Source organism: Vigna radiata, chromosome 3 (assembly GCF_000741045.1).
Source record: "Vigna radiata var. radiata cultivar VC1973A chromosome 3, Vradiata_ver6, whole genome shotgun sequence".
In the NCBI taxonomy this organism is placed as follows: Eukaryota; Viridiplantae; Streptophyta; class Magnoliopsida; order Fabales; family Fabaceae; genus Vigna; species Vigna radiata.
This window is the reverse complement of record NC_028353.1, coordinates 12268146-12293612: the sequence shown is the minus strand read 5'-3', so window position 1 is coordinate 12293612 and position 25467 is coordinate 12268146. Positions and strand designations below refer to the sequence as shown.

The window sequence follows — 25467 nt, the reverse complement described above, 5'->3', positions numbered from 1 at the left end:
TTGTTATATACTTCATTTTTATTTTGAAAAAAGACGTACAAGAATAAAAAAATAAATTTTTATTTATACAAGTCATGTTTGCTCTTACATTAATTAAATTTCTATTCATAAAAGTCACATATTCTCTTAAACTTCGTTCTAATGTGAATGTTTTGTTTAATTTTAAAAGCACTTTTAAGAAAAATGTAATTATTAACAAATAATTTTTACAAAAATAAAATATTTACCTAAGGTTATAATTAGAATACAAATATTTTTTGGCTAAAAGTATCCCTTCATGTCTATAAAACCAAAATCTATAACAATTCTTTTGATAAACTATTTCAAATAATTTATTGAAATAAATTGGTTTTAACTTTTTTTCTTGGTATACCTTTTTAAAATATTTTTTGAAAAATGTCTAAGAAATATATAGTAATTGCCTTTTCTGTTAAAAGCGATTTTTTCTCAAAAAAAAAAAATTACTGAAAGAAACTCACCCTTAATTTCTATGAAATAGAGAGAAATTTTGTTCCTCCATGCATTCCACTAAAACAAAGCATACCACAATCAAAAGGACTGTCACAGGGTTTGTCATTTCCCCACAGTCCCTTTATACTAGATGTTTACATTTAAAATTCAAATTAAAACTTGAGAAATTGCATCTAAATTTTGTCCTCCATAGTAATCAATTTCCAAAGGCTGAAATGCACAATAAGAAGGCAGTACACAGTAAGCATCACATCATACATATGATCCATCATGAAAAATAACTGATCATCCCTTGTTGACCAAATCTAGTCACTGATCATTCCTATACTACTGGCAGCACTATACACAAGATTATGGCTAATTACATTACATTTCAATGTATGATGGTAGGATGGTAGAAGAGATAAGAGGTATTATATACTAATTCAGTATTTCTTGAATGAACACTTCGCTGCCTCACACTGATTTCTACTTACATATCACATACTCAGTTCATGGACCAACCACTACACATTATTTTCCAATTGAGTATCACTGTTCTGGCTGGTTTCATCATTGTGGCTTTGCAAGTCCACCAAACCATCATCCTTTCTAACGATGTTTGAATCCTGCAACACATTGATATGTAGACCAATGCTAATAATGATCCTAATGTTATACTCACTATCAATAACAATAACAAAAGCCTTATTCTTCTATTAAGTGGGATAAGCAGTTGGCTACAAAGATCACCAATGCATTATGCATTCTATGAATCACATTATATCAGTTATCTCAATGAAATTCCAAATGTTCAAATATAAGCTAAAGTTGGCAATGGTCATATTCTCAATTTCCCAACAAAAGCCTCCTATTTTATTTGATCTTGGGACCATTTTATTTGGTACAACATCGGCAATGTTTATAGTGTTATACCTGAGTTGGAAAAATGGTTTTCTTATCCACGGACAAACAATAGCAGCAGTCTTTACATGGCCTTATGGTTTATAGCAAGCACACATGATTGTTCTTAAATGTTAACAAAAGGTTTGTGTTTGCAATATTGGAATTTAGTAAGCAAAGGATAATCTAAGAGTAGTATAATGAAAGTGAAGAAAATATAAGTTTCAAGCACATCAAATCCTGTCTACTTTGAAAGTCCGAAAATTGAATGCAGAGTAATGTTCTAATCCATTCATAACAGGAATGAAGGACTCTGTTACTTTACCTTTGTTTCCTCCGACATTTCATTCATGTTCAATTTCCCTTGCATTTCATGAATGACATTTGTCTGCGTAGCTTCGGATTGATCACTCTCAGTTGCAGGTTCATTTTTTTCCTTAACCATATTCTTTTTCTGTTCTTCTAGAACAGCAATCTGCAATATGAAATTGACCAATCCCCACTATAATGAAAATGACTTATTTGACAGAAACAATGATCCACCCACCCACCATCCCATACACAAATTTATTACATAACTAGTTTCTACCAACAATAAAAGATACAAATTTCAACCCTCAGCGGAACCACAATTTCCACCCAAATAAGGACTAAAGCAACCTTGTGCATATGTCCACTTTTTTCTCCTATAACATTTCCTATCTATTTTTCTCCCTTATTTCTCAATCCTTTTCCCCTCGTATTTTTCAATTGTAATACTTAGTAGTTTATTTTATTTTATTTTTTTTTTTCATTTTCTCTCACCCAAAAGAAAAAGGAGAAATGTATTCTTTTACCCACTTTTGGTCAAACTACATTTTAGTTCCCATACTTTCAAAATTATAAATTTAGTCTTCAAAGATATGACTCTAATCCCTTTCCCAATTTACTAAAAATCAAAATCAGTAAGTGAAGTTTGATCATTGACTTGAACTAAATTACATATTTTGAAAAATTAGAGATCAGAATTCATCAATCTGAGATTACATGCACCAAAGTTCAGTTTCAGGCAAAGCAGAGATCCTAAACACATTTTTCCACAAAAATAAACTTTAATCTGTACTTCCTTTTCTCTGTTTTCTTCCCTCTATCACACATACATCACCACCTAAAATTCACACATAAGGCAGCTACCAAACCCTTTATCACATCCCCAAACCCACTTAAACACCACACCCCATCAACACAGCACAGGAACAAAATTGGAAACTTTTCATCACAAAACAAAACCCCAATTAAATATTCACCCCAAAATTCAAAAGGGTAAACCAGAAAAAGACAGGGAAAGAGAGAGACATACAGGGGTGTAACGGAACTTCCTCCTAGGAGGCTCGTCGGTGGCTGCAGCGTCGTCGTCGGTGGTGGGGGTCCAGCGGCGGAGGAGGAGAAGAGAGGAAGCGTTGGAATTGGCAGGAGCGTGAGCGTTGTTGTTGGTGTTGGTATTACTGGGTGAGGAAGAGGGAGTGACGTGGACCCACTTCTTCTTCCACTTCCTGACGGGGCCGGTGAAGACGGTGGTGGAACCGTAACGAGAGGAGGCGCGGCCGAGTCTGGAACCGACTGCCTCCATTTAGTGGCGGTGGCAGAAGACGAAGAGGAATTGGAGTTTTGGGTTGCTTCTGGGCATGCCAGGGAAGAAGTGGCACAGTGAGAAGTAGCTTTTGTTCCGAGAATAAGGTTAAAAACAAGTAGTGGCAGCTTTTAAGATTATTTTATTATTATAAAAACATAAATGCTGTAAATGTAAACATTTTAAAATTTTTATGGTATTAAATATAATTTAAAAAATTCTGTAATTATTGTTTTTATTATAAAAAATCATTACTGATATGTAGAAGATAAAATTATAATAAAATATTATAAAAGTAACTTTTTTTCTATAAAACTATTTATTAAAGAATTAAATATGTCTTTTTCCCTTAAAAAAGAAGTTAAAGTTAGTTGTTTATTTTATAATTTTGACCTAATTTTATAGTTTAACTTCTTTTAACTAAATTTTATTAAATTCATTTTGTCACATTATTTCAATTGTCTAGACAATTTAATATATTTTTCTTCAGTATTAATCAAAAAATATATTCAAAATTAAGATTAATTTTTATTAAGTTAAAGAATACATAAAAGACTTGAAGTAGGTTTTTGATAAAGATTGGACGCTACAAGTTAAATCACTTAAATGCAAAATCACTTAAATGCATTTCGATGTTAGAGTGATAAGTTTTTAGGTCTCATGTTCAGAGTTAATCTGGCTCGATCGAGCTCCGTCCATTATGGGTTGACCACTTAATGAGTTAACTCAATTCGACTCACTTATTAGCGAGTCAAAAAAATTGGAATTTGACTTGACCCACCATGGGTTAGTGGGTTAAAAGAGTAGGCTCACTGACTCACTTAACTACAAGTTTTTTTTTAAATAAAAAAAAAATTATAAAGTTTTGTAATTCAAATCTAAATAAATTTCACTCTAAAATAATGTTAAACTCCAATTCAAAACAAAAAAAATACCATACAATCCAAAAGTAATTAAAAAACAAGCATAAAAGACGAATAAATAAGTTTCTAATATTAATAATTTTTGTGTCACTTATCCATTTATAAGATTAGAGTCTTAAATAGATAAAATCATAATATTTGGCTCTCTTGAAACATTTTTTTTTCTTTATCCCGTCTACAATACAATAAAAAAAGTGTTAACTAATAATATTGAAACACAAAGTAATAAATAATTAAATTAGGTGGTTTGGATCACCAATCCGACTCACCACGGGTTCAACTCGGGTGAATCGGGTTCAACTCAGGTGAACCGGGTTCTAAGTGGATCGGGTTGAAAATTGACCCGTATCAAAAGGTTACAGTTTTTTCAAACCCAACTCGGTCCGAACCTATGGTGGGCCAGGTTGGCCTGCGGGTTCTAACTCATTTTGACAACACTAATGCTCACTGTAGAGGGCACTAAGGCCAATTCCAACAAGTGCGCGACCATCCTGGAGATAAGGAGTTAATAGAATCTCGAGGAGGTACAGAGGCCAATGGGTTGTCTGACATCTCTTTCTTGGTTCATCCCCAACCTGGTGGAGAAAATAAAGTCTATCTTGAAGACAATAAAGAAGAGTTATCTCGTCAAGTGGAACGAGCACTGCGAAGCCGCATTTTCGGAAATAAAGACTATTTTGGCTAGCCTGTCCGTCATGGCACTACCGGTCTAAGGAACGAGTTGCAGCTCTACTTGGTCGTCTCAAGTAAAGTGATGAGCATAACCCTAATCTAGGACACCCCGAACATAAAACCAATATATTTTGTTAGCAATGTTTTGCAAGATTCAGTGATGTGTTATCAGTAGACTGAGAAAGTGGCAGCTTGCCAACTGAGGCCATATTTCTATAGTCATTAACTAAGATTTCTCTTACGATAATAAAAGGTGATGAAGTACTTTTTTTTTTTATTGAAAGAATTTATCTCAATCATACCACATATATAAATGTGTATGATTTGAATAAGCTTAATGCTTTTTATGAATCCTTTTTTTATGTGTTTTGTCTGTTTGTCTTTAATATAATCTACACACACATTTAGATTACTAAAACCTAAATTCGAAAGGATTTAGTTTTTTAATAATCCTTCCATCATTTCTTTGGAAATGTATCCGAAACGCTTATGCCACAAGTAAGCAGATAATTTATCCACTAAACTATGTTGCAACATTGTGATGAAAGGTCATAAGAGTTTTAACATATAAATTAAAGCTGCCAAAACGGGCCACCCGACCCAACCCACCACGGGTTGATCACTTAGTGAGCCAACCCAACATGGCTCATTAATTAGCGAGTCAAAAAAATTCAAACCCAGCCCGACCCATCATGGATTGGTGGGTAAACGGGTTGGTTCACTGGCTCACTTAATTAATTTTTTTTAAATAAAAAAAAAATTTACAAAGTTTCTATAATTCAAATCTAAACAAATTTCACTTTCAACATGGGTGTTTCATTAATTTTGAAAATAAGGAACTTAAATAATTTTGAAAATATCTAGCGCTCATTTTTGTCGTGCTATTGAGCCTCTGCATTCCTCCGTGTCTCCATCTCAGCTCAAGTCATGGTAGCTTTGAGCACCTCCATCTCCGTTCAGCCGATTGCCGTCTCTGTCTCCACCAACGTCATTGAGGTCTTTCACTCTATCTTCTTCTTCTCCAACACGTGCAAGGGAGGGGACACTGCTTTTTTTCTTCCTCTTTCATGCTTCAAGCATGTCACCACCGTGTAACGCCATTTTGTTCTTCCCTTTCATGGTTTAAGCATTGTCACCATCGTGCAACGTCGCTTTTGTCCACTATAACAATTCTGGATTGGTAAAAATGCTTGGAGATGAAAGAAAGAAGAATGATTGGTAAATTTTTTTTTTGTCCATTGTAATGACCAAAGCCAACGTTTTCCACCATGCAACGATTCTGGATTAGTAAAAATGAAAGAGAAAAGGAGAGTGAGGAAGAAGATGAATCAAATCGCGATATTTATCGACAAAAAATTTCGTCGGTAATTACTGACAAATTTTTCCTTCGGTAATTACCAACGGAAATTTTCATCGATAATTACCGACAGATTTACCAACAAAATTTTCCATAGTTACCGACAATTTTTTCCATTGGTAATTACCGACAAACTTACCAATGACTTTTTCCTTCAGTAATTACCGAATGGATAAAAAATTCGTCGGTAAAGTTTACCGACAACAATTTTACCGATAGATTTTTTGTCGTTGGTAAGACATTAATAATTTTGTTTTATCGATAGATTTTATGCATCACCGACGAATTTTGATCGTCAGTAATATTAATTTTACAACTTTCTTTCCAACTCCCTGATTCCTCACATAATGAACATAGTGACTTCCTAAGTTCTTGAGTCCAATCTCCTCTTGAACCAACAAATTATGCAATTCATGCGCATTCCACTTGTCTTTCATGATATTATAGTTCATTTGAAACAAATCATACTCAAACAATAATGAATTCAAAATGATTTGCATAAGAAAACTTTCATCCACTATCATTCCTAAAGACTTTAATTTTGTTGTGATGTTTGTCATCTCGATCACACATACTCATGCATAGTAAGCAAACCATCAAACTTCTTGGTGGTTGTTGACTCATTGACAAGTGTACCAAATCGTTCAAGTAATAAAACTGGTAAGACCAGGTATCGTTTTCCCAAGAGGCTTGTGCAACACATGACAATTCTTCCTTTTATAACTCAATTAGATATCAAAGTGCACAAAAACAACACAAGAAACTCTTTTTGGTATTTTATTAAACAATTGGTGTGCAAGGAATTTAACATAGTGTATTTACAATTTGTCAAGACTAGAATTCATCCATTTCATTCTCATGCATTTACAAACAACTCAATTCCATCAATTAAGTGTTCAATTTCAGTTCTAAGTTCAAGTCATATTTTCCAATATATCAAGAACCAAAATTCAAGCCATGGGTGATCAAGCCACAACAAGCATTAAGCATAGAAATCAAATACTAACATTGAAATGGAAAAGCATATGTATTAACATCACAAAATACACAAGATTCAGTTTATTACATCTAATCTCAACAAATAGGAAAAGCTCTCCATGGAGGAGAACTTAGGGTTCNNNANATTGAAGAGATANGNAAGAAATTGGAACCAAAGAGAAGATGCAAAGNCTTTCCCAAGGTTCTTGGCAGCTGCTCCATGCTCCATTTGCGCCTCCNCTTCGCATCTCCATCTCCAATCTGTGACCCATCTTCTTCCTCAACCCAAAAAGGGCAAAATCACCATTGAAGAAGCTTGAAGACCCAAGGAGGAGTGAGAGAGCTTCCCAACACCCCAAATAGCCTCCAAGGGCCTCTCCCAATCTCTCTAGGTGAAGAATGAAGTGTAGGAGGAGAAGTCCCTCAAAAATCGCGAGACCCATGTTTAAATAACCCATTTTTGACACATCAGCGAATTTTTGCGCCCAGCGCGGCTTCCTGGCGCCCAGCGCCATTTTTCACTGCATCAGATGTGAGATACAGCAACTTCTCACGCCCAGCGCGGATTCCTGGCGCCCAGCGCAGAAATTCTCTGGAAACTCTGCAACTCTAGCGCTCAGCGCTGGGAAAGTGGCGCTCAGTGCTACAATCACTGAACTCTGGCGCTCAGTGCTGAGAATGTATCGCTCAGCACCAGCGCAGCTTCAGCATTTCTACAATTCAAGTTCCTGTGCGCTTCCAAAGGCGTCCAACATGGGTATTTGCTTCAGATTGATCTTTTATTGTCCCAAAACATGTTCCCTTGAGTTCTTGCTTGTTTTCCTCCACTAAAATTACTTCCTATTCCTTTATTTCACACACTCAAACATAGAGATTAGAGGTAAAAACAAGCATATACTAAATAAACACAAGAAAACTAGAAAACACACTAAACGTGAGGATAAAAGTAAAATCTATGAAGGAGTTGATTTGTTCACAAAATATACACACACAAACACGTTAAATCAACCGTTATCAGTGATCAAGATACTCATCAATGTCATAATGAGGGTCTTGTCATCAGTTTGGGAGCATTCTTCCACAAATTTCATAAATTCTAGAGAACTTAATGTGACTTGCTATGGTTAAGTCTGATTGAACTTTCCCAAGCTTTGTGATGGGTTTTGTCTTCATTGCTACTATCATCAATGATAGCAACAAACTTAAAAAGTCCAATCAAGATGTAATACACATAAGTGAAATTGGACTTGCTCACTCTAGTAAGGTAAATTCAATCCATTAAAGACTAGAATACACGTAGCAAACAAATGTAAAAATACCAAAATAGAGGCTGCAATTAACACATACCAAAATTAATGCTTTGATTAAAAAAACTAAACATAAATACAAATTCAAACATAAATAATCATTTAATATATATTAATGTTCTCGTTTGGAAGATCCACTAATATAGTAATATAATTATGTTAATCATATTTCATTAATAATATTTAAAATATGCGTCAATTTGTGTCACCTACTCCATTTGGATATATAAGCAAAACTAGTAACACATTCAAAATTATCTATAATCATGCTCATACATTATAAAAATAATTAATCAACATTTGGAAAATCCTTAAATGTCTTATAATAATAATAAACTTCAATTGACCCATAAATCAACTATTCATAATTTATCATTCTATGAATAATTGAAATAAAAACATTAATAATTTAAAATCAAATAACTTTGATCACTTTAATGACTAACAAAATTGATCCTACTTGATTTTAAATAAATAAAATATTCTTAATTGTTATAAACCATACATAACATTTTCCATAATTTTAAATAAAATTAGGAATACATTATTTACATGATAAAATTAAAAACATAATTTTAATTCACTTAATAAAAAGTTTCCAATCCAAATCTTTTATTTGCAGTTTATATCAATAAAGGCATTTGGATTTTCATAATAGGGATGAATAAATTTTCAAATTGCATAATAAAAAATTGTTTTCCTAAACAAAACCTTTATTGCATTTAATCCACATTAACATGCTAACATGTGCAATTCCCTTCATCATTCAAAACACATCACACTGAGATTTAATTTATTCAATGTTAATTAAATGCGATTGAAGCATATAAATAAAACCAACTCAAAACAAGTAATAATGCCAATTCTTAAATTGCTCAATACACACACCACAACTGAAAAATACTTTTTCAATTTACAATGATAAATTAATAAATAAAACATGCAATGAAACATCAAACATGCAATCATCACGAAAAATATAAGTTCAGTTTATTTAAGCTTAAAAATAAGATACTTTTAAAAAAAAAATTCAAAATTTGAATTTTTTTTATAAGTTTAGAAATTATTTGTATTAAAAAATAATGATAAAAGAATATTTTAATTCTTTCTTGTTTTAAAAGTTTTTATTAATTTATTTTAATAAACTATTTAAAACATATTATATATGAATCAAATTTTAACTTATATTTAATTTTAGTATCTAAAATATAATAAACCCATTTCAATTTAAAAAGAAATATTTTTTCTCAAAAACATCAATCATAAAAAAATCAAATAAGTTATTATTATTATAAAACCATATTAATATAACAAACATTTTTATACATTAAAATTGAATAAAAATACACACAATTTCATAATTTAAAAAAAAAGAAATTATATGATAATTATTATAAAAAAAACTAAGAAAATTGAGTTAATATTTTTTATAAAAATCATATGTATTTATAAACTTTTAGACGTAGATGAAAATATCTAAAACATAAATAGAGATGAAATTAATAACTAAATATTTATCATTTAATTATATATATATATATATATATATATATATATATATATATATATGTATATGTATGTATGTATAATTAGGTGAGTTAATTCAAGTTACTATTAAATATATTTTAATATTTAAAATAGTTAGAAAAACTACAATTGAGAATATTATCAAGAAACATTGAGAAGAGAGTAAATTTTTTCATTATATAAAATAAACTTTTTAAAAATAAGTACAAAATTTTTCTTAATAAACATGGTCTTAGAGTTGTTTTCATGTTTTTAATATATGATACACAATGATATTATTTTCCTTTTGTTTTTATCACAAAATATTTTGTATAAAACACTTTCATTTTCTGAATTAGGATTAAAATAAATATTGTTATTAAAGATATAAAGAAAAAATAATATACTAAAATCATAACCATTATCTAGATATTTGAAATTTTAGAGTTCCTAGAAATTATTTATTGTATTTGTTTTAAGTTGAAAACACTTTTTTATTAATTATTTATTTGTAACAAGAATAATTTTTTATTTATTTATTATTTCATGTGATTTTAATAATTTTGTTAAATTAATATTAATCATGTAAATATAATTATATTTGAAATTCTAAAAAAAAACTTATGGATTGACCTTAACTTACATGACTATGAGGATATTTGATTATGTGAACTTTTTTAATACACATTTGTTTGACCATGTAAGTTTTTTTAGTCTCGATCAAAATTAAATTCTATTATATAAACTTATTTGACAAGTTTAAAGATATATAAGCATTTATTTTGCATAAACTTTAACCTAAACTGAAAAAAATCATTGGATGTAAAAATTTATTTTTTGAACAAGAAACCTTATTTGATCCAAAGAAAGGTTTTGGCAGTGGCAATAATGAACAGGGTACTTGAGTAAAAGGGGGAAACAGAACAAAAACAAAAGTTATGCGGCTATTTCCCTTTCGGGGTAATTGATGATGTTACTCTAATCACTCTAATAACTATTCTAACCTTTCGGAGTTTGCTGAAAACTTCCAATTCAACTTTATATACTAAATTTGCAATTTTTCTTATAAACAGTTAGTTCAAATCAAAACTTTTGTGCAATACTGTCACGACAAGGGACAGAATGTCTGAGAAAAAGTCACATATTAGATAAAGAAAATGAATTTTACTACGGGAGAAGAAAATAGGAGCTAGAGAGAGAACATGTACCCGAATTCAACCCAACATAAAGTTGGAAACAGGAATCTCATATCATTCATACACATCTTATCTTTAATCAAAATCATTTATCAAACTCCTAAAAAACTCATCTACGTCATATGGACACAAAATACAAATTAGAAATTTATAAAATAGATGTACTTATGGATTTTTTTACTAATAATTTTGGAATATCAAAATAATATATTTAGAGACGTTTCTACTGAAATGGGTAACGCCTGTGTGAAGTTTGTTATTGTGTCTCTCGAACGTTTCGTTCCTTGCTCAGTATAATTGATCCGTGAGTGACCTGCAGAATACATTCCGACACTCAAGTAAGAATCTTTCTCTATAGGTTTATAGTAATTCAATTGTGAATAAAGTGAGTTTACTTCGAAATTAAACCTCTATTTATAGAGTTTATAAAAACATGATCAATGAATTTATTTCTTAATGATCATTAATGCAAACCTTGACTATTTATCAATAGCCGTTGTAATATTAATTGCATTTTAACTCCGTTCAACTGTTGTTGGGATCGAGCGGCTGTGAGACATTTTCCTACACGTCAACCGTTCGATCCTTTCCATCCAGTTCGTCACCGAACCGGTTAACTATAAATCCATAGTAACAAGAGTATATTTTTAATGTTTACTATGCAAAACTATTAGACTAATTTTTCTTGTTGTGTATAAATAATGTGAAAGGTTTTCTTTTTCGTATACACGATTTACCTTATATTTATATGTGAATAAATGTATAGAACAAGTATATCCTTTTTAATCACTATTACTTTATTTTTATTGAGAGGATATGGATTTGGTGACACCACGTTGATTCTCACTCCAATGAAACTTCCTCACTAAATATATGAGATGATAAGAAAGAGAAAAATAGAAAAAGAAGCTATATGTATAAGTATATAAAATTGTCTAGGCAGCACGAGAGTTAAATATGTTTTTGATTTTTTTTCAGTGAAAATTGGAATTGGGCCCTCTTCAAAACTTTGACCTAATTTAGTCCTCTAACTTTAGAAATATATGAATTTAATCCTTTTAACTAAATTTTTTTAGGTTTATTTGATGTTTCAAGCATGTTTCATGATAGCATTGGGGTTGTTTACATTGTTTGACACTTTTTTTCTTCAACCTGAATTGAGAAACGCGTTTGAAACATCAAATAAAGTTAACAAAATTTGGTTAATAAGATTAAATTTATATATTTCTAAAGTTGAGGGACTAAATTAGGCCAAAGTTTTGAAAAGGAATTAATTCCAATTTTCACTGAAAGTTAAAAGATAAAAACATATTTAACTCGCAGCACGATTATAGGTGGATAATGCACTTGTTATTGAAAAGTTAGAGTGATTTTCTTCACAGGTGTACAAAGGAAAAATTTGGTATTTTCAAGTTTCTAGATAATTTCTGGAAGAATTTTGAGTTAGTATTCTCTCAAATATTGATGTGTATATAAGTAAGTGAACATATATCTAATTTTTGATAAATATGTAAATAGTGATTTTAGAATTTATATATAACTAACATTTATTATATTAACATATACAAATGTGTTAAAATGTGATTTAGCGATAAAGTTGGAAGATTGTGCATGAGAGATTATGAGTTGAACTTCTCTCACTTCAAGATTTATATAATTTCTTATATGATGATTTTTAAAAATATTTAAGTTAAAGTTTGAATTAACTAATTCAATTGAACGAATATAAATCAAAATTAATTTTATATCCAATTATCAATTAAGAGTGAATCAAATCTTAATATGATTTATAAAATTAGAAACGCAATATAAAAAATGTTAATCCAAAATTAGAAAGAAGAAATACAAACTTAGAAAGTAAAAAATATGTCAAAAACTCGAATTATGTAATCTTGATATATATGCAATGTGAGGAAGTTACAAAGGTAGTAGCGCAAAATATTTATCGTTGGACTTTAAACTTAAAAATTGAAATTTAAAAATCAGAATTTTATAAAAATCTTAACTTCTTTTTTTTTAACTTAGCAATTGCAGTAGTAAAATAAAGAAAGTATAGATAAGAGAAGTTTATACTGTTGTTTTATACTGGTTTAATAAAATGATTTTATGTTCAATGGTTAATTAACTCAATTAGAATGATTAATCAAACACCATGAAAATTGAAAATTACAATCACTAATGTAATAAGCAATTTAGAGTATGGAAAGAACATACATCTACTAAAGAGTCATAAGAGATGAAGAAGCATCTTCCTTGATACCAAAAGGAATGAATATCTCATTTGAATCACACAAAGGATAATCATACCTCTATTGAATCACATAACAAATGAACAAGCTTACTAATCTAGTATACAATAACACCTTATCACTCAATAATCACACTTGATAAAATTTAAGTCACTCACAATAATTAAGTTTTTCAAAAGTTTAACTATATAAAATGTTTCTCTCAATTTTTGAATGATAAGGTACCACTATTTTTGCATTTCAAAATTAGGTTAAAAAAATGAAAAATTAATTTAAAAAATATTCAGAATAATCAATTGTTATAAGTATTCAAGTAATATTTTTGAAAATAAACTTTCTTTAAGATAATCGATTATTTAAAAATCTTTTCTAAAAGAAATTATTTTTCAATGAGAATTCGATTATCACTAAGAATATTTAATTATTCTAGTTTTTATTGTAATAATAAAATTCTTTCAAAAGTTTTTTAGTGTTCTGGTTCTTAAGTTTTACTTTTTGACTTGTGTACTTTTATTTTTATTATCTTAAGTAAGGTATATATATTACATGACTTCAACAACTAAAATTTATAAAACTTTGATATAATTCTTGAATCCGAACATTTTGTAACTCTTCACCAACTCTTCATAAATCACTTTAATTTTTCAGCAATTCTTGATAAATCTCCATCATCATTAATTCTTCAATTTTCCTTCATTTATTATCATCATCAAAATTTTAGTTATCTCAATCTTCTTCTTTAATTAACATAAACAAATGTAGTGAGTGAGAGAATTTGAGATAGAAAATAGATTTTTTTTTAATAGGCACCAAGGGAAAATAGTTTTCAAGAAAATAATTAACACAAGACAATATAATTAAGTAAGAAATAAGTAATCACTTCTTAAAAATAATTCTTTGAATGATAATACGAAGGAAATATAACTATCATGTTATAGCATGAAAAACTATTATTTTAAAAAGTTGTCATATTATAATAGTCATATTTAACATTATTTGTGATAATAAATTTAAATATTATTTGGTATCATCAAAATTAAAAATTATTAAACATTATTTACTTTAAAAAATAAATAATTATCATAAGATAAATAATTTAAATAAATTTAACTAAGTTTTAAGTTAAGTGTCTCAAATGTTTTTAATTAAGTCTATGTTAATTTTTTTTTATCTAGAGTTTATAGGTGTTTTAAAATAATGAGACCGCATATTTTAAATATTAAAATAATTCAATAATATACATAGAAATTCATAAACTTGTCTCTTTATCTAAAACACATACCATTTCTCTAGAACTTTTTCCCTAAGTTCCATTTTCCTTCTCTACGATTTATAACTCCTCAATCATCTGTTTGACGATCAAGAAGCTCATATGAGATCACAATAATGTAATCTCCATCATCATCTGATCTGTTTCCTTTCTAGAGCAAGTAAGTTTCTGCTCATTTTCTTGAGTTTGTAGTTTTGGACACATTTTGATCAAAATTTGGTGGTTTGTAGGCATTTATAGGATTCCTTGGGCTCGAAACAAGGGTAGAGCACTATGTAGAGCTTGGTAGCTTTTCTGATAAGGTAATCTTTTAATTGAATTATTAAGTATGAAATTATTTTTGGTAGTATATGAAATTAACGCATGTTGTTTTTTTATGTTAAAAATGATTATTATTAAGTATTAAGTGATTTGGAGTGATGGTACTGGGTTGAATGATGTTGGTGTATTTTGATGATTTGTTTGGATTTGGTGATTATCATGAACTCTGTTATTGTGAGGTTTAAAGGTGTCAAGTTGGATGTAATGTTAAGAAGAAAGGTTTATGTGGAATCATAAGTCATCTTGATCTAAAATAGAGGTTTTGATAAGTGAGATTTTGTAAGAGTGGTCAAAGAGGGGGAACTTAACTTAGGGTCTGTTTTGTGGTCATTTGGAACTTGTTTGAGTTGTGAGTAGGTAAATATGTGAGTTAGGACATAATGGTAGTCAATTAGTTAGAATTTGAATGGTTTTAGACGCATTTTAAAGGTTTTGAGTAGTGAATTTTAGAAGTAGGAGGTCTGAGGCAAAGTGGAGGGCTCAGGGTTTGCTTTTGGATCATTTTGGACTTGTTTAGACCCCTAAGTTGCTTAGTTATGAGTAAGAATTATGGTTTATAAAGTAGCATTTTAGTTTATTTTGAGTGGGAATTCCATGGTAGAATGAGTTAAAATTGGTTTAGATTGAATTATATATTTGGATAGGTTTGTTATAGCTTAGAATACCAATTAAAAGTTATATAAGTTGGTAGAAGTGCATAGGATATGGCATGTAAGGTTGAAGGAGTGTTAATTTGGCACATTTGGAGTGATGTAAAATTATGCAGAGTGGCTGGGTGAGTAAAGAGGAGTTTTGTCAGTGAACAATGATTATAAGGATTTCAAGGAGAAGTCCTTAAGATGATTATGTGTAAGTGTATGTATTGATATATGATGCTACTAATTACGGGTTATTCTGATGTTCTCAATAACTTCCAGTCTTGAGAAGGATATATAGTTATGTAGTGAAGAGTAGCAAGAGGTCCTTAGTCTATTGATTAATTGTTTGGTCATAGATGCTTGAAAGGATTAACCTTGGAGTGTAGTGATTGTTGATGAGGAAGTTGTTGTTGGTCCACCTCAAAGGCATGGCCTCTATAATTCAATATCAATACATGTATCCATATATATATATATATATATATATATATATATATATATATATATATATATATTCTTTTTGATAAATCTTTGCACTTTAATTTTCAAGTGTAAGGTGTCTTTGTTGATTTATATTTTATTTCCCTTTTATGTTATACTATTATGATTATATATGGATGGTAGTAAAAGTTCATGTATACTTTATTTGTAACTGGTCTAATTATATTAGTTCGTGATTAATCTTATAATAATATTAATTGTATTGAAAATTTGGAATATTCCACATTAATCCAATTAAAAGAAAAAAAAGTAAAACAATAAATACTCTATTAAAAAGTTTAAAAAAATTGAATACTAAATATAAACTCAATTAAAAATATATAAATTCAAAATAAACTTAAAACTTAACTAAACCTTTTAAATAGCACCGTTTTAAAATCAAATTGTCTTATTTTTAATATATATAGAAATTATCGTCCTTAAAAAGTATTAATTAAATATTATATTGATATGACAACATAAGACAGTAAAATTGTTAGACTTTATATTGTGAGCAGGAACTAATAATTGTCTTACAATAGTTGATCCGTATAAGATATGAAAATTATATTGGTAAAAGAATGATTAATATTTGAAGATAAGGTAAGGAAGAAAGTCAAAAGTTGGGAACTTTTAAAGAAGGGCAAGCTTGAAATTGGTGAAGTTGAATGAGGGTAGGGAAGGGGAACAAGAGGGACAGAGGTTGCTTGCGCAAATGTAGCTAATTTGGTCTTTGTTGTCAAAAGAAAAGAAAACAAAAAAGAAAAAGAAATGGTAAAGTGAAGAAGAAGTGATTTTCGAACATTTTAACAACTTTTTTTGACAATCTTTTTGACAACGGAATACGTGTTATTATTTTATTGGTCTATTTGAATTCATATTTAAAAAATATTTAAAACAGACCAATCACAAAGTGTCACGTATGCGTTGTAAAAAGTTGTTAAAAAAATATTATTAAAAAAAGCTTTTCCTTTCGAACCAGATTTATCTCATGTCTAAAACTGTGCGCCCACACACGCACCCACCATTGTTTTCTTCATTTTCATGGGGTCGTGTAATTTTTTATGGACAAAAATTGCACTAGCTGCTAACAGCTAGGCATGCATTCTCAACAATACTTTCCTTTTCAAACATACACATCTTCATGCAACCTTTTCTCTTTGTTCTCTTTTTCTTTTTATTTCTTGCCAAAATATACACACCCCACCCACTATTTGGTCCCGTCACACTTCTGTCTTCAAACACTGCTATAAAGTTTTAATTTTTTTTTTTTACTTGCCCCATATATATATATATTTATATATTTATTCATCTGATGATTCCATTATGATTGTGTTGGCAGCTGCTGAAGCTGAGAGAGGTGAATATGGTGAGGATTGTAGCTGTCAGAGCCTACTGGATCGAAGAATACAGTCTTTTTCTGCAGAATGTTCCTCAGGCAAATGTGCATTCTTAGCTGATGTGGATGTGAAGAAACTGTTTCTGAGTTTTGTTTTGAGTTTTGATTTCTGATGCTGCCGATCGTGATATTGGCAAGACGGCTCAATCTGTTAGCTTACTCTCTTTTTACCTTTTTCTCTTTCTTCTTGTTAGACCAATGTTAATATGCAAGAAGAACTGGAGATTACCTATTTCTATTGTTATGATCTCAGGTTTTTCGTAATTTTCAGCATTGATTTCTGCATCTTGAATTGGGTTTCTGCTATAATTCTAATGTTTAATATTTGTATAAAAGGCTTTTGAAATCACTGCATATGAATTTTTTGAGATTAAAAAATAAATATATGATGAGACTGTTGAAAGAAATTTTACCATCTAAACTGTGCTGCGATGGAAAGGAAAAAGTAGGGAAGAAGATGTCTGTTTGTTGATTTGAACATTGGGTTTCTACATTGTAACTGCCAATCCTTTAGGTTTTGGGTAAATGATCTTTGAATTTTGGGGGACCCTAAATGCAGACACTGTTTTGTTTTATTACCGTTTCAAAATTGTCAGTCTTTTGTTTCTGTCTCTTTTACACTATTTTCTCATTTCTCTTGGGAAATGAGCTTGTCAAAATCGGTGACTCGTGCCATGTTTCTCTCAAATTACTCACAAATTTTACCACTAAAATAATTTGTTTTGTCATTCATGTCCAATTTATTGTTTCTTAATCTGTTTTTGCATTACATTTACCTTAGTATTTAGGGAATGAGTTAATTAAATAACTAATATATACATATATCCAAAGAGTATAATTAGCTAGTTAAAGAATAATTATACTAGTTAACACTAGTTCTTCTTAATGGTTAAAAGTTTAATTATTGGTAATAGTTAAAAAGCCTAAATTTGACTTGTTTATTTTTTTTTTCTATTTTAGTTGAAATGTAAATTTGGTATATTCTATAGAGTTTGGTATTCCACTGCATAGGTCGAGACCAAAATAATTTCAAAAGATCAAAAAACACTTCATTAAAAAAGTTTACACAGTTAATGTATCTAGAAAAACTTTATGAATGAATCAAAGTCACCTGAGTTTAATATATATATATATATATATATATATATATATATGAAAATTATTAACCTTTTAAATATATTATTGGTCATATAACAATCTTCTACCCGTCTTAATTTTTGACCTTTGATTTGAGATAATTATTTTCAAACTTTCATTCGGGATGATCAATCTTAATCTTTGGATAGGTATGACTCGTCTTGAACTTTGGGTAAGGATAATCCCTCTTAACCTTTAGTCCAAACAATCATCTTGACCTTTAGTCCAACACTCTCCGACTTGAACTTCGACTCTAGACAACTAGTTTCAACCTTCAGCTTAGGTTAGTCAGTCTTGACCTTTTAGTTTAGGCATACAAGTCTCAACCTTCAACCAATAACACCTTGTCTCAACCTTCAGTCTAACTAACTCGTCTCGACTTTTATCTCTAACCTACACGTCTCGACCTTTAGTACGAGATAACTCCTCTCAGTCTTAAGCTCAAGCTAGGTTCTCTTGGCCTTATCCCAGGCCTATCCACCTTGGCCTTTGATCTAGGATAACTCGTCTCGACATTTCCCTTGGAACTATCCATTTTGACCTTTGGCCTGAAACGACCTATATCAACTTTTAGCTAGGATTGACTCATCTCGGTCATTAGTCCAAGACAACCTACGACTTCAGATGACTCGTCACGATCTATCCCAACTTTCATCACGATTCATCCCAACTTTCAACCTAAAACAACTTATTTAACATTTTGACCCTATCCATATATATATATATATATATATATATATATATATATATATAATCAAATTAAGAAAAGAATACTTCAAACAAGTTTCATAAAAATAATTTAATTCAAAATTAAAAAGAGTATGAACAAGTGAATTTAATTTTATTTATACTTAACTATTTCGTAAGAAAGAAAATAGTTACAAGATATTATTAAACCATCATTTTACAAATAAGTTTTTATCTTATTTATTATGGTATTTACATATGTATTTTAGATAGTCTTGCAATGAGTTTATTCAATCATTTTCCTAAAAAAAGAAAATCATGTTTTAGGTGAAGCACAACTAGAAAATATCTCATGAGAATCATGTACTTGATTTATGGATAAATTTGTTTTTGACATTACTTCTTCAAGACAAGTTAATTTTCTTTTTCCTTTTTAATCATACTAGGCTTCGTTCCTTCACATGGAAAGACTTTATGCATAAAAACAAGATACTTTAAGTTAGGAGGACTAAACATTGTATATTATATTTTCGTAAAATATCTTAAACCATTAAATAAGTGTAATTGGATATTTATTTAGTGATTAATCTTTCAAGAAGAAATTTATTAAAAGATACAATAACAATAAAATATAAATTCAATCCAAATAAAATAATATTAATCCAAAATTTTAAAGCGATTAGTTTATGATTTTATATGTATATTTTGTTAAACTTTCTCAATGTAAATATGAAATGCTGAACCATTAGTTTACAACTATTAAATATTCACTAATTTATTAACAACACTTCATTAAATCATTAAAGAGGCTTCTTCTTTGTTAATTACGACCTATTTTAATTTAATTCATATATTACCTCCATTGTGCTTACTCTTATATCATTTGCGTGAACGTTGAATTATATTATATCTATATTATTGTAATTAGTTAAGATGATTTACAACACACCAAAAGTGACACTGATCGATGAATTGTAAAGTTCCATTTACAAAAGTAAAGTATGTATATCTGAAGCACATAAATTAAGAGATTCATATGTAATCAGGCTATGGATGGTAAAAGGCGTTGGAAAATTATAATAATAAAAAAATTATACATTCAAGGTGATTTATTATTTTTTATTTAAAAGAATTTATCGTTTATATTAATTATTTAAGAGATTATTTTGATAAAATGGTTATTTTAATATAAATTTACAGAGAAATAGATAAAGTAGTTATTATAATATAAATAAGTCATGATAGTTATTTTTTAAACAAATTTATTCAAAAATATGATTTATTATGTGTGTAATTTTTCTTTTATACAATAGATTTAAAGAGTTTTTCTAACAAACAAAAAAAATAAGAATATATATATATATATATATATATATATATAATATTTTATAATTATTAAAAAATAATATAATTTTTTTTAAGAGTGTCAAGAGTTTTAAAAGTGAAAGTAAAACTAGAAAATATACATATAAAACGAGTGAGTGCGTGTTATGCCTAGATAAAAAATAACACGAATAAATAGATTTGAAAGAAAAGTAAAGTAGGATTCAAAACATAGAAAGAAGGATAAATGTTGAGTTTCAAAGAGAAGAAAGAAGAAGTGAACAGAAAGAGGTAGGTGGAACTTAACTTTTTGTGTTTTGTGTTCTTAATTTCTTGTTTTATACGTGTTTTAAATTTAAGAATAATGATATTTTGAAGTATTATGAATATTTTCAATTTATTGTTTAAAGTAATGAATATGAAATTTTATGAGTAATTAATTGCACGAGTTCAAATGATTGATTTCATGAAGGTGGGTATTTTTTTTTTTTAATTTATGAATGTATGTGAGAATGATATGTTCCATTTTTTATCAGGGAGTTTACCATCTGAGAGCGATATGTTTCATTTTTGGTCGGAGAGATTACTGTGTGAAGGCAATGTGTTCCACTTTTGATCGGAAAAGTTAAGGAGATTGCAGTATGAGAATGATATGTTTCACTTTTGGTCGGAGAGACTACCATGTGAGGATGATATGTTTCATTTTTAGTCGGAAAGGTTATCCATTGGACGATTGTTTCACTTTTGGCCCAGAAGACCATCCTTTGAGGGTATTGTGTGTACATATGTGTGAAAAAATAATATTTATTTATTTTATTGTTTTATTGAAAAAAATATTATGGAAAAGTTTTAATTTTTCTTAAAAGAAATATTTTGATTCTATGTTATCTCAATCCGTTTATTTGGTGGTTTTCACATGTGATGTGATGATAGTTTTATATGAGAGCATATGATCATTTTATAGAGAAGAAGATGATAGTATAGATATTGAAAAAAATGCACAATATTACAAAGAGCGGTCAATATCTAGAAACGTTTGAAATAATGTTTTAGTTTTAAGTTTTTTCTTTTCAATAAAATTTGTTTGAAATTGAGATTTTCAATAACAACAGGAGGAATGACATTTTATTTTAACTTATGTAATTTTTTTTTAACAAGCTAAAAAAATTAAATATAAAAATAATATTATAATTTAAATCATTAGACCTTACAAATTAAATTTCAATTATTAATTATAATATAGTAATTTAATATGTAGATATTTTAATAATTATTTTATTTTATTTAGAAATCAAAATTAACTACCTTTAAGTATATACTATAATTTAGTTGCAAATTACTTTAATGCCTCGCTTTCAAAGATTAAACTATAAATAAAGTGTGCCTGCTCAGTACATGAGGTTTTAAAGATTAAAGTAAAAATGAATTGTAAAATATAAAACGCCGTTGCCGGGGATCGAACCCGGGTCACCCGCGTGACAGGCGGGAATACTCACCACTATACTACAACGACCACGCTGTTTACACCAACTAATTATTATATTCTCAAAAATCATTTTCATCACCTTTGAATCAATACAAATTAAATTAAAGTTTGAATTAGTAAATATAAATTCGGATGAATTTCTATTTAAACCCTTTCAATCAAACTCTTAGTTAAATCTCTTAAATCCAATCAATCATATTAAACCCAATTATTCATCAAAATACACTATCAATAAATTGAATTCCCAAAAGATATTTATTGTGTTCATGTTTTCCAAATCAATTTTTTAATCATTAAGTGGAACTCAAAATCAATTTAAGAAGGATGTTTATAAAACACTATTTGTGGCCCATATCGTCTATTAGATTATTTATTAAGAGAGATGTTTTCTTTTCTTAGATGTTGTTTATTTAATACAACTTTTCATATAAAGCAATATTTTGTTTAATGTTTTTGTTAAACTTTAAAATTTGAGTTGTTTATAAAGTAATATTTTGTTAAACAATTTAGTCTCTAGATGATATTATCTTAACAATTAAGATATATTATCTAAAACAATAATATTAAAAATAATGTCAAAATTTATTTAGTCCATTAATATTTGTGAAGGATTTAAGTTTGAATTGAGTTTTTTATCTAGGCAAAGACGAGTATGATAACAATATATAAACATTGAGCCACAAAAACTCATAAGATTTTGATATGGAGACAAATCAAAGTCTCTTACCAAGGATCATCATTGAGGTACTAATGATTAAAAAAATGCTTTGGCTAGAGGGATAACATGTACTAATATGAGAAGGGCTCGAACAAAGAGAGAATTTGTTGGAATTTCACATTGAGTAAATATATATTGTTGAGTTCTAAGGATAAACCAAAACATACAATAAGAACAATAAATTAATATAGATGTGGAGGATCCTAGCATAACTCTCCTCATTTGAAATTACTAAAACACTAGCACAAATTTTGATTATTTTTATTTATTGTTAATTTTTTAATTATGTAATTGTTTATAGTTCTATACAACTCACTATTTTATAAATTACATTCATTATTTCTTATTATCTCTTATTTACTTGAATTTGACTAAGTGTGATAAATTTAATTTATTCTCTATTCCTTTCTCATAAATGTAATTTTGTATTGTAATTACAATTATGTAAACTATTTAATTTATTATAATATGATAATTTATTGTTATAATACATGTATAAGTATACTTATTTTTTTATAAAGAAAAAGATGAAACAAAAAATTTCTTAATCCTTTATTAACGGAGTTGAAGATATATGTTTATGTCAAATATCTATAACTAATATAAAGAGATATACCTCTGTTGTGTACACATTCAGTATTTCTATTTTATTATTTTTAGTGTAATTGTTTACAGATTTCTTAAACATTAACAGTTATTTTCACATATTTTTTTGTATAAAACTTCAGTTTCTTTTTTTAATCCATTCATTTCACGAAATTATATAGTATTTCGTTTCTTCTGTTATTTATTTTTTGTGCGTTTAGGTTTTTTTTTATATTGGATATGTTAAAAAAATATATATAAAATTGTGTGTAGCACATGTCTCAAATTGTTAAAAGAGTTTCAATCAACAATAAATCTAAGCAGGAGATTATAGCAAGGCAAACATAAATGTCAAACCTGTTGAAAACAAAGCGTGATAGATGAACTATTTTATCAAGCAATTTCAAATTATTAATTTTGAAAACATAGTGTGGCACACAATTTTCGTCATTTTTTTTCAATTTAGTTTGTTTTTCCAACATCATTTAAATGATTAATGATCATTTAAATAATTAATGAGCAATGTATATTCCGTGTCAATTCGTGTTTTTTATTTTATTTTATTTTTTTAGTTTTTTATTTTAAAATAAATGTCTATATGTCAAACTAGCATTGTATTATATGATAGTATCAGTTTCACTTGTCAAGATAAGTGTCTATTAATATAACATGTAAGTGTTGTGGTATCTATATTTGTTATTTTTGTTGAATTTATTCTAATATTTTTAAAATGAATTAATTTTGCCCATTTTTAAATTGAGATCAAATTTAGTTTTTATATAAACATTATATTGATTTTTAGGTTAAATTGTTTAATTAATTTTTAACCTAAAAATCACATAAAGTACTAAATAATTTAATTGATTTTTAACCTAAATACTTTATGTTATTTTTAATCTCTTAAAATTTTAAACAAATGGTGTTAGTCCCACTTTTAAAATTTTCATTCTAATTTTAAACTAACTTTAAGCCTAAATTAGAAGTATTTAATAAAAATGTGAATGATTTTGATATATTGGTATTTTGTATTGGATTTGTTTTAGGAAAGACATAAAAGAAATTTGAAACCAATGAAATGTGATTAAACAAAACATCATTTCAATTTGGAAAGAGACAAAATTGCTCTGTTTTTTTTAAAAATTAAAATTGAATTGAACAAGAAATAATGAATATAGAGACCATATTGAATTGAATATGAGACACTCACATATAATATTGATATTGACACGTGATTCTGAGCACAGATATCTTTCATTGATCCTAAAATGTGACGTTACTACTGTCATATAATATTTACTTGATATATAAACATTTTTCTAAATTAAAACTAAATAAAAAATAAAAAATAAGTAAAATAAAAAATCACACACACATTATTGTCTCATAATTATTTAAAGAAAATCAGCAAAAAAAATTAAATTGAAAAAAATTGACGAAATCAGGAAAAATATTGTTTCATAATATATAGTATATATTTGAATAGTTGAATCGTAAGTTTATATATTTGTTTTTAAAATATTTTAAAAATTTACGGATCCAAACCTAAATAATAGAATTTAATTTTAAATCAAATTACATGTTTTATAAAATAAATAGTTTGGATGTTCATAAATTAGTTTGGTATTGATTTTTTTTTAAAGTGTTACATATGCGTGGTAGAGCAAAAATTCCAAACCTACTCTAATTTTGACACTCGTTGATAGGGATGATAATGGGTCGGATCGGATATGGATATTGTCTACCCGCAACTCGACTCGTCGGATAAAAATGTACCCACCTGACCCGTTACCCGTCGAATACCCATTTAAAAAATATTCGCGAGTATTTTAAAACCCATGGATACCCGCAAAAAATAAAAATATATTTTATACATTTCAAAATAAAATTTAAATAAAATTACAAAAAATATATATAATATAATATAAATTAAATTAAATATAAATTAAAATTTAATTTTAATTAAATTTAACCTAATAAAATATTATTTTATTTTATTTTTAATTAAATTTAATTAAAAAATATATAAATTATTTTTTTTATTATTTTTTGCAGGGTATCGGTGAGTCGGGTAATATACTACCTGTACCAGACCCGTTTAGAAGCTGGTATTAAAATACTCGCTATCCATTATCTGCGAGTAATAAATATCCGTAGATAGTAACTATTCGTCGCGGATTTTATCCGCAGATATCTGTACCCACAGATTTTTTTTGTCATTCCTTCAAGTTGCTTTCAGAGATTTTATAATCAAAAGTGAAAGAACAACAACATCC

The 25467-nt window shown here is 28.2% G+C and overlaps 1 protein-coding gene and 1 non-coding gene across 3 annotated transcripts; both read right to left on the bottom strand.

Annotated features, from left to right (window-relative positions):
• Positions 1–645: 645 nt before the first annotated feature.
• LOC106757129 lies at positions 646–3063 on the bottom strand. 2 transcript variants are annotated; one of them, XM_022779483.1, is made up of 3 exons: positions 2693–3063; positions 1679–1828; positions 646–1107 (listed from the first exon to the last, which is right to left on the bottom strand). In XM_022779483.1, the coding sequence occupies exons 1-3, from the start codon at positions 2960–2962 to the stop codon at positions 1063–1065; spliced, it is 465 nt and encodes a 154-aa protein (XP_022635204.1). In that variant the 5' UTR covers positions 2963–3063; the 3' UTR covers positions 646–1062. The 2 variants fall into 2 exon arrangements, with proteins under 2 accessions (XP_022635204.1, XP_014495206.1); XM_014639720.2 differs by having other exon boundaries at positions 646–1079; positions 2693–3060.
• Positions 3064–21846: 18783 nt separating this feature from the next.
• On the bottom strand, positions 21847–21918 carry TRNAD-GUC. The gene has a single exon. It is a non-coding gene; the product is annotated as a tRNA-Asp (tRNA).
• Between the last annotated feature and the right edge of the window lie 3549 nt (positions 21919–25467).